General features: G+C 45.4%; 1 protein-coding gene across 1 annotated transcript in view; it reads left to right on the top strand.

Moving 5' to 3' along the window:
• Positions 1–17,253, top strand: part of slc24a3 (solute carrier family 24 member 3) — a 369,032-nt gene that overhangs the window by 345,974 nt on the left and 5,805 nt on the right. The window contains exons 13-16 of the mRNA XM_078556574.1: positions 4,667–4,833; positions 8,973–9,087; positions 13,341–13,453; positions 15,582–15,647. Coding sequence (XP_078412700.1) covers positions 4,667–4,833; positions 8,973–9,087; positions 13,341–13,453; positions 15,582–15,647 — 461 coding nt within the window. The remainder of the gene's footprint in view (positions 1–4,666; positions 4,834–8,972; positions 9,088–13,340; positions 13,454–15,581; positions 15,648–17,253) is intronic.

The following is a 17,253-nucleotide window of genomic DNA, read 5'->3' as shown; positions in this document are numbered from 1 at the left end:
CCTTGATCTCCATAAATAAGTCATTTGGCACATTGAGAAAACGTCTTGTAAGGAGACGGTAAGAAAGTCCTTGTTTACAAAGGGAGGATGCAATAAATCATCTAGCGTTTTCCATTGGGATACTGATGCTGGGTTCCGCTGGCCCTCTTCATCCCAGTTGTTCATTTAAAAAGATTGCAAAACATCTTTTATGAAGACTGTGACTCAATAAAATTTAATGCATTCCACAATAATTCGCTTACTGGCTCTGACTGACGTTTGATTAAGATGTAGGGTGAGTGAGTCACCAGTCAAACATTAGGGTTGCCATCTCTCCCAGCTTGTCTGAGAATTGTCTAGCAGCAGTGTGAGCAGCTCAGGAGAGCTCCACCCTCTCAATTTCTAAGGGCACCTCAGGCCTAACCATCCAGACACAGAGATCATAGCCTGCAGCCTCCTCCCCTCCCCACAACCCTGCATCCACAAATAGATGCATCCGAGCTTCAAGGCCTTGAGTTCCAATACAGTTTTTATTAAAAATTAATTTATGGGATGTGGGTATTGCTGACTAGGCCAGCATTTATTGCCCATCACTAATTTCCCTTGAGAGGTTGGCGGTGAGCTGCCTTCTTGAACCGCTGCGGTCCATGCTGTGTAGGTACATCCACAGTGCTGTTAGGGAGGGAGTTCCAGGATTTTGACCCAGCGACAGTGAAGAAACGGTGATATATTTCCAAGTCAGGATGATATGTGGCTTGGAGGGGAACTTCCAGGTGGTGGTGTTCCCATGTCTCTGCTGCCCTTGTCCTTCTAGGTGGTAGCGGTCGTGGGCTTGGAAGGTGCTGTCTAAGGAGCCTTGGTGAGTTTCTGCGGTGCATCTTGTAGATGGTACACACTGTTGCCACTGTCAATGGTGAAGGGAGTGAATGTTTGTGGAGGGGGTGCCAATCAAGTGGGTTGCTTTGTCCTGGATGGTTTCAAGCTTCTTGAGTTTTGTGGGAGCTGCACTCATCCAGGTAAGTGGAGGGTATTCCATCACACTCCTGGCTTGTGACTTGTAGATGGTGGACAGGCTTTGGGGAGTCAGGAGGTGAGTTACTCGCCACAGGATTCCTAGCCTCTGACCTGTTTTAGCCACTGTATTTATATGGCTAGTCCAGTTCAGTTTCTGATCAATGGTAACCCCCCAGGATGTTGATAGTGGGGGATTCAGTGATGGTAATGCCATTGAATGTTAAGGGGGGATGGTTAGATTCTCTCTTGTTGGAGATGGTCATTGCCTGGCACTTGTGTAGCATGAATGTTACTTGCCACTTATCAGCCCAAGCCTGGATATTGTCCAGGTCTTGCTGCATTTGGACACGGATGCTTCAGTATCTGAGGAGTCACGAATGGTGTAATCATCAGCAAACATCCCCACTGAGATGATTAACCTCCAACAACCACAACCATTTTCCTTTGTGCTAGGTATGACTCCAAACAGCAGAGAGTTTTCCCCCTGATTCCCATTGACTCCAATTTTGCTAGGGCTCCTTGATGCCACACTCGGTCAAATGCTGCCTTGATGTCAAGGCCAGTCACTCTCACCTCACCTCTGGAGTTCAGCTCTTTTGTCCATGTTTGAACCAAGGCTGTAATGAAGTCAGGAGCTGAGTGACCCTGGTGGAACCCAAACTGAGCATCAGTGAGCAGGTTATTGTTAAGCAAGTGCTACTTGATATTACTTGATGTTGGTGATCAGTTTACTGATGGTGGAGAGTAGACTGATGGAGTGGATTTGTCGTGCTTTTTGTGTACAGGACATACCTGGGCAATTTTCCACATTGCCGGGTAGATTCCAGTGTTGTAGCTGTACTGGAACAGCTTGGCTAGGGTCGCGGCAAGTTCTGGAGCCAGCATATTGTCAGGGCCCATAGCCTTTGCAGTATCCAGTGCCTTTAGCTGTTTCTTGATATCATGTGGAGTGAATCGAATTGGCTGAAGACTGGCAACTGTGATGCTGGGGATCTCCGGAGGAGGCTGAGATGGATCATCCACTCAGCACTTCTGGCTGCAGATTTTTGCAAATGCTTCAGCATTATTTTTTGCACTGATGTGCTGGGCTCCTCCATCATTAAGATTGAGAATATTTGTAGACCCTCCTCCTCCAGTGAGTTTTTTAATTGTCCGCCACCATTCACGACTGGATGTGGCTGGACTGCAGAGCTTAGATCTGATCCGTTGGTTGTGGAATCGTTTAGCTCAGCTCACTTGCTGCTTATGCTGTTTGGCACACAAGTAGTCCTGTATTGTAGCTTCAGCAGGTAGACACCTCATTTTTAGGTATGCCTGGTGCTGCTCCTGGCATGCCCCCTACACTCTTCATTGAACCTGGATTGATCCCCTGGCTTGGTGGTAATGGTAGAGTGGGGGATATGCCAGACCAGAGGTTACAGATCGTGGTTGTGTACTGCTGCTGATGAAGGCCCACAGCGCCTCATGGTTGCCCAGTCTTGAGTTCCAGATTTTTTCGAAATCTATCCCATTTAGCCCGATGGTAGTGCCACACAATACGATAGAGGGTACCCTCAATGTGAAGACAGCACTTTGTCTTCACAAGGATGTGCAGTGGTCACTCCTACCGACACTGTCATGGACAGGTGCATCTGCGACAGGCAGGTTGATGAGGATCAGGTCAAGAATGTTCCCTCACCACCTGCCGCAGACCCAGTCTAGCAGCTATGTCTTTTAGGCCAGCTCAGTCTGCACTGGTACTACTGAACCACTCTTGGTAATGGACATTGAAGTCCCCTACCCAGTGTACATTTTGCACCCTTGCCACCCTCAGTGCTTCTTCCAAGTGATGTTCAATATGGAGGAGCACTGATTCATCAGCTGAGGGGGTCGGTACGTGGTAATCAGCAGGAGGTTTCCTGTTTGACCTGAGACTTCATGGGGGCCGCAGTCAATGTTGAGGACTCCCAGGGCAACTCCCTCCCAATAGTATACCACTGTGCCGCCACCTCTGCTGGGTCTGTCCTACGGATGGGACAGGACATACCCAGAGATGGTGATGGTGGTGTCTGGGACATTATCTGTAAGGTATGATTCCATGAGTATGACTACATCAGGCTGTTGCTTGATTAGTCTGTGAGACAGTTCTCCCAATTCAACCCTGGTTCAATGAGGAGTGTAGGAGGGCATGCCAGGAGCAGCACCAGGCATACCTAAAAATGAGGTGTTCACCTGCTGAAGCTACAATACAGTGCTATTTGTGTGCCAAAGCAAGCAATTTTGGCACTAGCCCCCAGACGTTAGTAAGGAGGACTTTGCAGGGCTGAGTATGCTGTTGTCGTTTCTGGTGCCTAGGTCAATTCTTTCCTTTGTAGACTTTTTAGCAGATTGATACAACTTGCTAGGCCATTTCAGAGGGCAGTTAAGAGTCAATCACATTGCTGTGGGTCTGGAGTCACATATAGGCCAGACCAGGTGAGGACAACAATCAACAGTGATTGATTCCAACAATCAACAATGGTCATCATTAAACTTTTAATTCCACCATCTGCCGTGGTGGGATTTGAATTCAGGTCACAGAGCATTACTCTGTGTCTCTAGATCACCAGTCCAGTGGCAATACCATTACACCACCATCTCCACCTCGCAAGGAGGAGGAAGCAGTTGAACTATGGATGTTAAATCTGCATAAAACACTGGCTCAGCCTCAACTGGAAAACTGTGCCCGGTTCTGAGCACCACACTTTAGGGAGGATGCAAAGGCATTAGAGGGGGCTGCAGAAGAGGTTCATGAGAATGGTTCCAGGGATGAGGAACTTCAGTTATTTAGAAAGATTGGAGAAGTTGGGACTGTTGGGAGTTGAAGAGAAGGTCGAGAGGAAATTTGATAATTTGGACCAAGTAAATAAAGAGAAACTGTCCTTAATGATGGCAGGATTGAGAACCAGAGGCCATAGATTTAAGGTGATTGGCAAAAGAAGGAACAGAGACGTGAGGAGAAACTTTTTCAGGCAGCAAGTGGTTAGGATCTGGAATGCATTGCCTGAGAATGTGATGGAGACTGGGTTTTCAAAGAGGCTTTCAAAAGGGAACTGCATCATTATCAGGAAAGGAAAAAATTGCAAGACTACAGGGAAAAGGTGGGAGAGTGGCACATGGTCAATTGCTCCTTCAGAGGACCAGCGCAGACACGACAGGCCGAATGGCCTCCTGTTCAGTAACCATTCTATAAATCTGTGATTCCGTGTCTGTAGAAGTTGGAGGGAGCATGGGACAAAAGTTTAGAGTAGCATATGGCCATGCTTTGTAAGGACCAGAGCAATATTGGTTAAAATAGAAGACAATAAGAATATGAAGGAGAGTTTTAAATGTTTAAATGAGAGAGGAGAGGACAAAAATATAAGAATGATTATCTAATTGGAACAGTATTGGTCTGATAGATATTGATGACCTGTACAGTTGGGCTGATTTCCCAATACTTGCTGCCAGCAGTGAGTCTCAGCTGATAGTCATCCATTGACGATCAGAACATATCCCTGTCATGCCAGGCTGTCCACTGGCAGCCAGAGCTTGCGATGCCGGCCCTAGCGCCTCAGTTTATTCCCGTGTTTCCACCCCCCCCACCCCCACCGCCTATTGGGAAAGCTGTCCTCGCGTCTTGAGATTGAACCCCTCCTCTTCTTTGTCTCTGCAGCGGGAATGTGGGATGTGATAAAGTGGGCGATTGCATGGCCGCTGTGCTTCCTGATGTACTTCACCATTCCGAACTGTGCCAAGCCTCGTTGGGAGAAGTACTTCATGTTCACATTCGTCTCAGCTACCTTGTGGATTGCAGTTTTCTCGTACATGATGGTGTGGATGGTAAGTACAAGCTTCACTGAGGGTTAGAAGAAATAGGCTCCCCCACTCCCACCCCCCATCACCATGCCCCCCTTCCCCCCCCCACCCCACCTCGCCCCACCAACTCCTATTTTCATGAACGTTTCTAGCTTCTTTTTAAGAGTTCATGGAGGGGTCAAGGTGGACACTCATTGTCAACTGCCCTGATGGATCAGGGGACGACAGCGCTTCCTGTGAAGGTTCCCAGTTCAATTCCTGGTCTGTGCTGAGCCGTGTGTCCTCGGGTAACATGGGCTCTGTCAGTTTGCTTCCATGTCTCCCAACTGCAGTCCCAAAATAATCAGACATGGCTCTAACTCCCGATCACTTTGCAATGGCATCTGCCATGCAGGGGATGAGGACGGGACCAGGCTTGGTGTCTCAGAGTTAATTAGTCTACCGGTATCCACTGTCTAGGTGCACACATTGAGAATAGATACTCAGAGTGGTACCAGAGGGCAGTCTTTAACTGTTAAAACTATACCTACCAATGCCTTCAAGAGTGGAAGAGAGAAAAATGATCCAAGCTGCATTGTTAGAAATCCCTTATACCAGTTTGTTTTGTACATAAATTCACATTTGGACACCATCCAACTCACTCAGTTGATCAGAATGCAGCATTCAGCCGATTACATCAGCAAAACATATAACATCCTTCCCGCTCCTTTGATAGTCAAGAGGTCAAACATGCTCCTTGTGACCTTTGTTTGAACCCACTCAGTTCCAAGCAAGTTTGGCCAGTCTTACCACAGCCACAGGCCAGTAATGAACTGTTGTTATCATGCAAGCCTCATCATTGACTGCCTCGCTGTAAGAATACTCTCCCCATTTCATGTGTACATTGCGCGTCACAGATTAACATTTCTTGTTTTCCAGTTGGTGAATCATCTGAGTCTGCCTGTATACATTCCCTAATTCTCCCAGGAATCCCTTACATTTCCCAGATTGCAGCCAGCTTAATATATGCAGCCTTGTTGGGTACTTGCATCCAGTGAAGTCCTGTAGAGTTAGAACTTTGCAATCCCTGGACATTATACATGAGGGTAGACTTGTATTTGGCAAAGTTACGTTCCTGTGTGCACGCACTAACCTGTTTTATGGAAACATAATATTTTCAAGTATTTATTGTGTTTATTGCTGTGATAGAACAGTATCTTTCATTGGCAAATTTGTAAACGGTTATTTTAATAATTGCTTATTTTTTTACTGAGGGCCATCATATGACATACAGTGAAAAGATTGGGATAATCTGCTCCCAAAAACTTGTTGCAAGGACTCAATGGTAACACACTGAGAGTTGAAAAAATTCAATTACAGACCGGTTAGCCTAACATCAGTAGTAGGGAAAATGTTAGAGTCTATTATAAAGGATGCGATGACAGGACACTTAGAAAATATCAACGGGATTAGACAAAGTCAACATGGATTTATGAAAGGGAAATCATGTTTGACAAACCTGCTGGAGCTTGGGCCCCAGCTATTCACAATATAGATCAATGATTTGGATGAGGGAACCAAATGTAATATTTCCAAGCTTGCTGACGACACAAAACTTGGTGGGAATGTGAGCAGTGAGGTGGGCGTTACTAGGCTTCAAGATGATTTAGATAAGTTGAATGAGTGGGCGAATACATGGCAGATGCAGTATAACATGGATAAATGTGAAGTTATCTGCTTCAGTAGGAAAACAGAATAGCAGATTATTATTTAAATGGTGATAGACTGGGAAATGTTGATGTACAAAGGGACCTGGGTGTCCTTGTATACCAGTCACTGAAAGCAAACATGCAGGTGCAGCAAGCACTTAAGAAGGCAAATGGCATGTTGGCTTTCATTGTGAGAGGACTTGAGTACAGGAGCAAGGATATCTTACTGCAGCTGTACAGGGCCTTGGTGAGACCACACCTGGAGTATTGTGTGCAGTTTTGGTCTCCTTACCTAAGAAAGGATATACTTGCCATAGAGGGAGTGCAGCGAAAGATCATCAGACTGACTCCAGCTTGGCAGGATTGTCATATGATGAGAGATTGGGTCGCCTATTAAGTATTCACTGGAGTTTAGAAGAATGAGAGGGGATCTCATTGAAACATATAAAATTCTGACAGGGCTGGACAGGCTGGATGCAGGGATGATATTTCTTCTGGCTGGGGTGTCTAGAACAAGGGGTCACAGTCCCAGGATATGGGGTCAGCCATTTAGGACTGAGATGAGGAAAAATTTCTTCACTCAGAGGGTGGTGAACCTTTGGAATTCTCTACCACAGAAGACTGTGGAGGTCAAGTCACTGAATATATTTAAGAAGGAGATAGGTAGATTTCTAGAGGCATTTAGGGGTATGGAGAGAGAGAGCAGGAGTGTGGCATTGAGATAAAGGATCAACCATGATCATATTGAATGGCGGAGCAGGCTCGAAGAGCCAAATGACCTAAACCTGCTCCTATGTTCTATGGCTGTATGTTTCTATAAGGGCAGGAGGGAAGCTAGAAGATTTTCCAGCCAGAGAATGGATGGACTAAGGAATCGCGCCTTGGGAGATTGATCACGGGAAAGTAGGAACATTGAGGGAACGTGCAGAGGATGACTTTTAAAATAATCAAAAAATGCGAGTATTGTGAGGCTAACCTATCCCATGAGCTGTGAAACATTCCGTATGGGAGCTCCCTGATGCAGCCAAGTTCAGTCCAGGACTTGCAGGGTCTTGATGGTGGGAGAAATCAGGATCAGAAGACCATATCTTTTAATGTTTCACTTTCTAGTTTTTTTCTTTGTGTCCCCTGAAAATGAATTCAAGCAAAGTTCCCCAAAGTCCCCAAAGTTCGAAAAATAGGTGTTTGAAGAGAAGCAGATATGGGTGTGAGCGTGTGAGGGAGCGAGAGAGATTCTGTTAACAGCTGTTAGAAGAACCAGGTGTCCTGGAAGTCAAGGAAACAACGCAAGCCAAGAGCAAAAACCGGGAGGGAGTATAGGATGGGATCCAAAACTCTCCGGTCAGGTGCACTGAGTGATGGTGGGGTGGTCCATAACTCACTCTCTGTGAGGTCAGAGCCAATGACACAAACTGGACACAGCTGTGGGCTCACATTCCATCTTCTCCCTTCTCCTGTTGGGAAAAGCTGTGCGAGTGGTTGTGCTCTGCTGCAGGCTAAACTGTGTAGTCATTTCTCAGATCACAAAATATCACCAAAGATTTTACAGCTACTCTTCCTTCAATAGAAGACTGACTTTCCTTGCAAGTTGGGATTGTAGATCCTGGGATGTTTTTGAACTGGAGATTAAGAATTCACTTGAAATATTTTATCATTCATAAATGCTGGGTTGAAAGCGTGAACATCATTGGAATTGGGGATGGTCCTTAGCTTACAAAGAAATTGTCAACCTTTTGCAGTATTATGATCTGTTAGCTTGTTGTATTCACTCAGATGTTAGTGCAGGGGAGCACTTCCTATATCAGTATCAAGGGTTCCCAGGCTTGGCTTAGTACAGGTTGGATCCAGAGAAGGGCCTTATCTTCAGTCTAGTACAAGTTCAGAAGAGAACTCCCTGGTGCAACAATGCATCATTTTCTGTTGTACACACCAGTTGTCCTATGGGGTGAGGTTAACAGTTTATGGTAGTTTTCTGCTGTGGGGCCCTCACCCCATTTGGATTTGGGTTGAGACTGGAAGGTTAATGCTCTTGCAACTGACATAACAAAATGTCCATTCCCAGCATTTTGGGCTGGATTCGTCCCCCAGCCACAGGTGTGAAGGGACTCGCTGCTAATCCACTCTATGCCTAATTGTTTTGTGCATGCCAGTTGAGAGCTGTGATTCAGATTGTAAATAAGGCACAGTGGAAACCATGCTGCAGCTCTTTAGCGCAGGATTAATGCTGGTAGCTCAGGCATTTGGAAGGGAGACTGGGAGACATGAATGCAGAGGTGTTCAAAATGCACATGATGTGAATGACCAAAATAAATGCATTTGGAAATAAATTCAGATAGAAGTGCATGTCCAGCTGTGGTCAGTGTAGTAGTAACCTGCAGTGATGGCTGATCGGTGGTTATCTTAGTGTGAAAGCCAAAAAATAAAGGCTTTCGGAATCCTGTGCTCGGTTACTAAGAGTAATGTGCTGTTGTCTAGGTCACAATAATTGGGTACACACTAGGAATTCCTGATGTTATAATGGGAATCACCTTCCTGGCAGCTGGAACAAGCGTACCGGATTGCATGGCCAGCCTTATAGTTGCCCGGCAAGGTAAGCATAGCATAAATATCAACACTGAGAGCAATGTATTGCTGAAAAAAGAGAGTAATGTATTGTTGCCTGGTTTGAATTTGAAACAAAAGCTTGGCAGTTAACTGTTCTCTGCTGCATTTTCCATGGCAATGCCTCCAGCAATCAGAGTCCACTTGCCAACCAATCAGCACTATCTTCTCATGAATATAAATTGTTGCTCCCTTTACTGTTGGATTATCTTGCGTAGCTGTCCTGATGAGTGCAAGATGAAAAGTTTTGCTATGTCTCTTCTTTTCAGCAATAGTCAAGCTCTGTATGACCAAACGTCTATTTGTATACCTGAGAGTAATGTATAAAGCTGCCTTGCCAATTGGAATATGATTTAAATGCTTAGGCCTGAAGTCAGTTTGTGGTTCAGCAAGTCTGCTTATCTTATATATAATTTGCACAGTATATTCTCCATCCACATATCCACGGTACGGTTCTTTTTGTGCATTGCAATAGGTTTATTTTGCATTCATTTATTTGTGCTCGATCGTCAAGATAAGGCATGTCAAGGAGGGAGAATGGAACACTTCAAACACCCACAGCCAGCCCCAAGCTCTCTCGGGCTGGGCACAGTATGGTTGAGGGTCTGATGCAAACTCATCCTCCCTCTTCTCCATCTCAGCAAAACCCATTAACCCCACACTCAGAAGACAACCTACTGCTACGCTCCTGAATTCACTGAATTATTGACTCACGGCCAAGAGTCATGGCAATGTGGCCCACAAAATTCTACTTGTGTTTATATTTGTTACTCATTGCTCCATCCTTTTTGAATTTTGTGTACCCAGAAGTTTATCAACAGAGAAGGAGATCTTGGAGCTCTAGCCAGGTTGCTGGATAATTGTAACTCAAAGCACCGAGACCTGTCTGTATCCACAAGCCAGGATAAGAACATTAAAAATAGAAGCAGGAATAGACCATTCAGCCCCTCGAGCCTGCTCCGCCATTCAATAAGATCATGGCTGATGATCTTGTGTTTCGATTTCCACATTCCCATCTAACCCCCGATAACCTGTATGCAGGTTATGTGCATATTAATGGAAACATTGACCTAAACTTTAGAGATGACCACTGATGACCACAGTGGACCCCTAAATGGTCCACTGAGACAGTAAGGCTAAATAAAAAGATATTGGGCTGCCAAGAGTAAATGAGAAGGGGTTGTAGCAGCAGATTGCTCCAACGTTACATCAAAAGGATTGTCAAGGAAACCCTTGGAGTTCAGGTATCCTTAATGCTTTGCCCTCATCAGTGTGTGATTCAAAAGGCATCTGTACCATTAGGTACCGCACCCACCACCCACCCACCTTATCTCACTGGATATCCTGAAGCAAACTTCATACCATCCATCTTCCGCTTTTTCTTGGCAACCCAATCACTTTTTCCACCTCTTTCTGTGCAACCTTATCCCAACTTGGCACTCTCTCCCTTCCCCGCAAATTTTGTAAACTTTTACAGGAGATTTGCAAAGCACTTTGAGCAAGTCAGAAGGGAAGAAGCACAACAGAAGCTAATCTAAAAGCTACAGATATATTAACTTCATTTTATGAGAGTAACCAGGAGGTAATTAATTTGCTAAATAAATACTTATTACAAAATTTTTAACCAGAAAAGACCCCAACAATACATAACATCCGACTTGCATTTTTATAGCACCTTTAACATATCTTAAAAAAAAGGTCAGAAGACACTGCACAGGAGTGACAAAGACCTCTGCCAATCCAGAGCAGATGTTGTGAGCAGGGCTGACTGAATGCTCGGTCAAAGTGGGTTTTAAGGGGGGTCTTAAAGGGAGAGAGGAAATGCAGAAGTAGGGAATTCTACAGCTTAGGCTCAAGATGGCTGAAGGCACAGGCACCAGTGGTGGTACGAAATGAGTGGGAATGGACAAGAGGCCAAAGTTGGAAGGTCACAGAGATTCTGGAGCACTGGCAAAGGTTACAGACCTACGGAGGTGTGAGGCCAGGAAGGAATTTAAACAGGGGAATGAGAATTTTAAATTTGAAACAGGAGCCAATGTAAGTCAGTGAGCATAAAGGTGACGAATGAGCGGGACTTGGTTACGGAATAGTCTGGATGAGCCAAAGTACATGAAAGCTGGAGGATGGCCAGGAATAATCAAGTCTAGCGGTGACAAAAAGTATGGATGCTGAGTCTCCTCAGCAGACAGCCTGAGCCAGGAATGGAGGCTGGCAAAGTCATGGAGGTGGAAGTAGGCAGTCTTTTTGATGGAGAGGATATACAGTCAAAGTTCAGCTTGTGGAGAGACAGGCCAGTGAAAGCTGGTGGCTCCCAATGGATTTGGGGTGGGGGTGACCCCCCTTTAGTTGCAGAGGGCACCCCCTCCCATAATGGCAATGGCACTACCTACCTTCAGCAACCCCGCAATCACCAGGGCTTGCCTTCCAAGCTCCAGCTACCTGCCGCTGCCACACCCTCTTCGAGGGCACCCAGTCATTGAGGCACCTTCGTCTGCGCTGCAGCCTCAGCCATGGCCACTGCTAGTGGTGGCAGACACTTAAATCGGCTGCTGCTGGCAAAATGAGGCCCCAGGTCCTGCCAAAGCAGGGTCGCCACCCACCCCCATTTTCAGCGGGTTTTCTGCCACCTCAGAAAAGGATTTGGTCATTATATCCGTGGATAATGTCAGTGAGGGCAGCATACAGGTGAAAATCAAGAGGGGTCAAGGATAGATCCTTCGGAGGACTCCAGAGGTAATGGTGCAGAGGTGGGAAGAGAAGCCATTGCTGGAGATGTTCTGGCTGCAAATTGATAAGTAAGAATAGAATGAAGCAAGGGCAGTCCTGCTGGAATGAAGAACGGAGAAGAGGTGTTGGAGGTGGGTGGTGTGATTGACTATGTCAAAGGCTATAGAAAGGTTGAAAAGGATGGTGCACCAAGGTCACAGTTATCGAGGATATCATCTGTGACTTTGATAAGAATTCTGTCAGTCACCTTGCTAAGACAGAAGCCCGATTGGAGAAATTCAAATATGGAACTGGGGGAGAGATTGACACAGATTTGGGAGCAACAACACAAAATGTTCATGGATTTTGGCGAAGAAATCAAGATTGGAGATGGGGCAGTAGTTTGTAATGACAGAGGAGTCAGTAATGTTTTCTGTAAGAGAGGGGAATGATGGTGGTGTTGAAATGGAGGGGACAGTGTCTGAGGAGAAGGAACCATTGACAATGTCGGCTAAAGTGGGGGCCAGAAATGGAAGTTGGGCAGTCAGCAGGTTCGTGGAAATAGGGTCAGGGAAGCAAGAGGTAGGTCTCTGGGACAGGATGAGCTTGGAGAGAGCATGAGGGAAAATAGGAGAGGAAGACACGGGTTCTTGGCTAGGGCGGGGAGGAACCTTAGGGGAGGTTTGGCCTCGTAGGCAAGAAAAAGGGAGGGAATGCAATGGGCAAGTTCCTGTTAAATCCACAGCATCATTGTAATGGTCCACAAAAATCTTGTCGACGGCAACAATTTTATTTGTGAGTAAATGGGTATTCTGGAGGGAGATGCGGTGATTGTTGACCCACTGGTTATGCCCAACAGGAGTGGATGGAGGAGGGAAGAGTTCAAGAGATGTCAAGAGAAGAAAATAAAATGGAAGATAAAAGTAGTGGGCTTGAGTCTAAATCAGCAGCCACAAATAGACACACTGGGAATTCAGCATGGCAGTGATTAGGAGAGCTGTACCCTAGCACAGAAGATAGGGAGGAGATGATATGGAAGAGTCCAGAATTGAAAGGGGCCTTAATAACTGGATAAAGGGAAGAAGACAGAGGGTTATTATAAAGGATGTTGGGTTACGCTGGGAGGGAATGTCACTGAGTGAGATGCCTAGGAATCTATGCTGAGATGCCTGTTGTTTCTACTGTACATAGTGATCTGGAAGTGCAGTCTTACTGCAAAATAGCTAGGTTTGCACAAGACATCAATCCAGGAGAGAATGTGGACTTATAGGAGTTGGCCAGAATCTTACAAAGAGAGCACAATCCTGGGTTACTCATTGGCAAATCATGTTCAGTACAAAGAAATGCACACTGTAGGTAAAAACCAAAGTTTTTTGTCCTCTGTCCATGGGATAGAGCTTGGCAAAGGGAAAGTGAACAAAACATTGGAAATGTTTGCTTGACTCACCGCTCAATATGTCCAAGAAGTATGAAGTAGTAGTAAAACAAAATTGAGTAAGATGTTGGATAACAAATGACCTCTTCTGATATTCACAGGCATGGGAGATATGGCAGTATCTAATTCCATAGGAAGCAATGTCTTTGACATCTTAATGGGACTTGGCCTACCCTGGACTATAAAAACAATTGCAGTGAATTACGGATCATATGTAAGTATTCATCCTATGCAGTTATTGAGTATAAAAATATTACAGTCCTGACATATTTTGCAAACTGCCAGGCCGCAGTCTTTACCTCTTTAGCCTGAGTTTATTTATCAAGCAGCTTTTTAAACTGATGTACAGAGCCCACCGCAAAACAAGGTAATTTTTTCTTCGACTACCCGATGTTGAAGGAGTTCACCGCTGAACCTACCGTCCTCCTCCCTCCCCAGCCCGTAACCCTACCTGTCAATTTTCAGGGCAGTTAGGGACAGGCAGCGAATGCTGGTTTTGTCAGCAATCCCCTCATATCCCATGAGAATATAATAAAAGAAACTCCTGTGTCTCTTCACCCATCATGTTGTGCCCATCACAAACCTACATGGGCTTCCTTTGATAAAGAGCTGGTCATATTTTCATCCCCACCGTCCCCACCCCCGCCTGTCATAACACCTTAACATCAGAACGCCACCAAAATTCCACTATCCCACCATATGACCCCCCCCCCCACCCAATCATTTAGCTCTTCCTCCACCTTTAACAATTGGGGCTGTGCAATGGTGATGAATACTTAACGACCCAAAATGATTAAAGGTGGGCGAAGAGGGAAATCAGGCCATTTCACCGAACAAGTCCATTCAGAGGCTTTTATATTTGATATATGTTACAGTGGTGCATTTGGAGACAATGTTTGAAGATAGTGTACATTCCCCCTGCCCCCAGAGACAAATTACAACTCCACAAGTGATTGGGCAAGATGAATAGCCGCTAAAACCAGGGCTTGCCGCTCAACGCTCATTTCCTCTCCGTGCCAGCTGAGTTGTGGACCAGCAATTCACTTGCACACACTTTCCCACAATATCTGGGCAAGTCTTTGGCCAGGACTATAAAGCTATGAACCAAACTCTAGAGGGACTGCAGTGTTTCCAGGGCTTCAGAACCACCAAAATATAACTCAGGCAAACACAGGCATTAGCAATTTATCCATCTGCAGTGGAAAAAGGGGCATGATACTTACTGCAGGGTGATCAACATTGCAAATGTTACAATATTGAGGTGGTCCCTGTAAAAATGGGGTGTCCAGCAATTGCCTGTTGTGGTCCAGGATGGAATACCTGTTCTTTCATTATCAGAGTCACAAATATGCAACAAAACAAAAAAGGGGTTTATATAATGTCAAACCTGAGTGTGTCCCCAACTACAGAAGCTGGTTTGTAAGGATAGAGAAGCAGCAAGATAAAAGCGAAATACTGCAGGTGCTGGAAATCTGAAATAAAACAGAAAATGCTGGAAAAACCCAGCCGATCTGGCAGCATCTGTGGCGAGAGAAACAGAGTTAACGTTTCGAGTCCGGACGACTCATATAGAGATGCAGCAAAGTTGATTATCCCTTCCAATTCAGCACTGCTCTTTACCAACGACTTTTGGGCAAGACAGCATGAAGCTCTGTTGTAACCTCTCCCCACCTCCATATCAAGTAGTATGCCAACAGGTGCTGCCAAAGCTAACACTCGGAGAATATGCATCCGAGCCAGATATCCAGGGATTGCCGGGCCCTGTGTAACTGAGAGTCACTGGCATGGATTTTCCAAGTCCTCACACATGGGAAAAAAACTTTGGACACTGAGGAGGCTCATTGAAAAATCATGGGCCATTGGTTCCAGGTGATTGGCTAGTTGATTAGCTGGGTTGGCTGGGCGGCTGGTTTGTGATGCAGAGTGACGCCAACAGCGCAGGTTCAATTCCCATACCCGCTGAGGCCATCCATGAAGGCCCCGCCTTCCCAACCTCGCTCCCCGCCTGAGGTGTGGTGACCTTCAGGTTAAACTCACCACCAGTCATCTCTCCCTCTGATGAGAGAGCAGCCTACGGTCCTCCGGGATTACGGTGACTTTCACTTCCGATTTTCTGATAACATGCTTGGAAGGGATTGGAATAGCTGCCGTATTATCTTCAAGGCTTGAAGGGAAAAAGCAGTGGGAAAAGAAACTGAATAAATAAGTTTAGCCAGTGAGCTGGAGACTAAAGTGTAATTTTTACATCTCACACCGCACTCTAATCAGCAGAAAGAAGTCTAGTATGACCACTGTGAAACTTTCTGCAAGAAACATCAAATATTTCCTTTCTCTTTCTTTAGTTAGCGTTGAACAGTCGGGGGCTGATATATTCAGTGGGACTGTTGCTAGCTTCTGTCTTCGTAACAGTAAGTATTCACTCCCATCATGTTTGGACCAGCCCATTGCCAGTGTGTTGTGAGATTGATATCATTGCTGCGCCAGTGGTGAACTGCAGTTGTTGCTTGTGCAATGATGTTGCCATAACTCGCTCCATGGGTGTATGCTGCTGATGTCATAACATCTGGTTTTGTTGCTTTTCTGCAAGAGGCAATTAAAGGATTTACTCTGAATTTCCTAAAACTTTCTCTCCTGAGGACCTGTTTGTTTTTCTACATGCCTTCCTGCACTTATAAATTCTTCAAATTTTACCTGCTTACAGAAGCAACTCTTTTACATGTCTCTCTTCCGCATAATCTGCTTTCCTCCCTTCTCTCAGGCAGGGCATGCTCGCACTTGAACTTCAGCTAAACCAAGATATCATTTCAACCAATCTGTCCAACTTGAGTCAAAATCCTCGTCGTAAATTTGAAAAAAATCCATCCAAATACATTCCAGAAATTCGAATTAACCAGTTCACTTTCGAAGCTCTTCCTCATCCAGTTTCTGGTGTGTGAGAAGTCTGCAGGCTTACATTTTATTGCAGATAATTCTGTCTCAAGGACTAGAAAGTACAATGTTATGTCGCCAGCAAGGGCAGGAGAAAAAACCCCTTTCTGTACTGTTTGTCCCAGTTGATTATCTGGCTCCAGCACTATTTTGCACTGTGGCACCCAGATGCACTGAAGGAATTTGATAATATCAAGCCCCAAAGTCTGTGTGCTTCCTACAGTGTTTTAGTGAGATTTCTTTTCAGCGGAAGGACACTACCGTAGTGTAGCCTCACACCACACCTAATTGTAAGGGGATCCACGTCAAGTATATTTTGTTAGGGAAAGCACCAATGATGCTTCTACTTTGCCAAAACTTGGGCCAGAATATTGTTGTTGGAGTGCGGGGGCGGGCCCGACATGCAAAATGACGCACGATGACATCGGGCGTGTGTCCCAACGTCATTGTGCATCATTTAGATATTTCGTTCAGCGGGCGCGCGCCAGAGGCAGCTGCGTGCCCGCCGAACTGTCAACAGCCTATGCAGGCCATTAAAAAAACCAACTAAAGTTGTTACCAACGCAGGCGAGGAGCTCAAGAAGCCTTCGCATTTTTCAGGAAACCTCATCCACGGGCGGGATGAAGTTTCCTGAAGGTTTAATAAAATAATTAAATACATTTTGCAAACTGTAAAAACATATCCAAGCTCATGTGACACATGAGGGGACACGTTCGAATAATTTTTCAGACCCTTTATTCAAGATTTCCATTACCAACCTCATCTCCCTGAGGCAGCTCCGTGCGTAAAATGGCGGCGCGCAGCCAATCGCAGGCAGCAATTGGCTCTGCGCCCGCTCCTGCCCAACATAGCTAAGTTTCTGGCCGTGGTTGCTTAGCGACACTGGAAGAATTATACCAATATGAACGTCTTTGCCCTCACGTATGAAACTTGAAACTAAAATCACATAACATTTCAGTAATTTTAACATTATGCAACTTAAAATTATTGATTTTTTTACTTAAATTAATATTCCTGGCCTTGAACCTGTGATTGTTCTTCAGTTGAGCAGTTGGACATGACCTCACTGGGTGTTACCAAAAACT

This window comes from Cetorhinus maximus, chromosome 14 (genome assembly GCF_964194155.1).
Source record: "Cetorhinus maximus chromosome 14, sCetMax3.hap1.1, whole genome shotgun sequence".
In the NCBI taxonomy this organism is placed as follows: Eukaryota; Metazoa; Chordata; class Chondrichthyes; order Lamniformes; family Cetorhinidae; genus Cetorhinus; species Cetorhinus maximus.
Note: the sequence above shows the minus strand (reverse complement) of the source record. Positions and strands in the feature narration are given on the sequence as shown.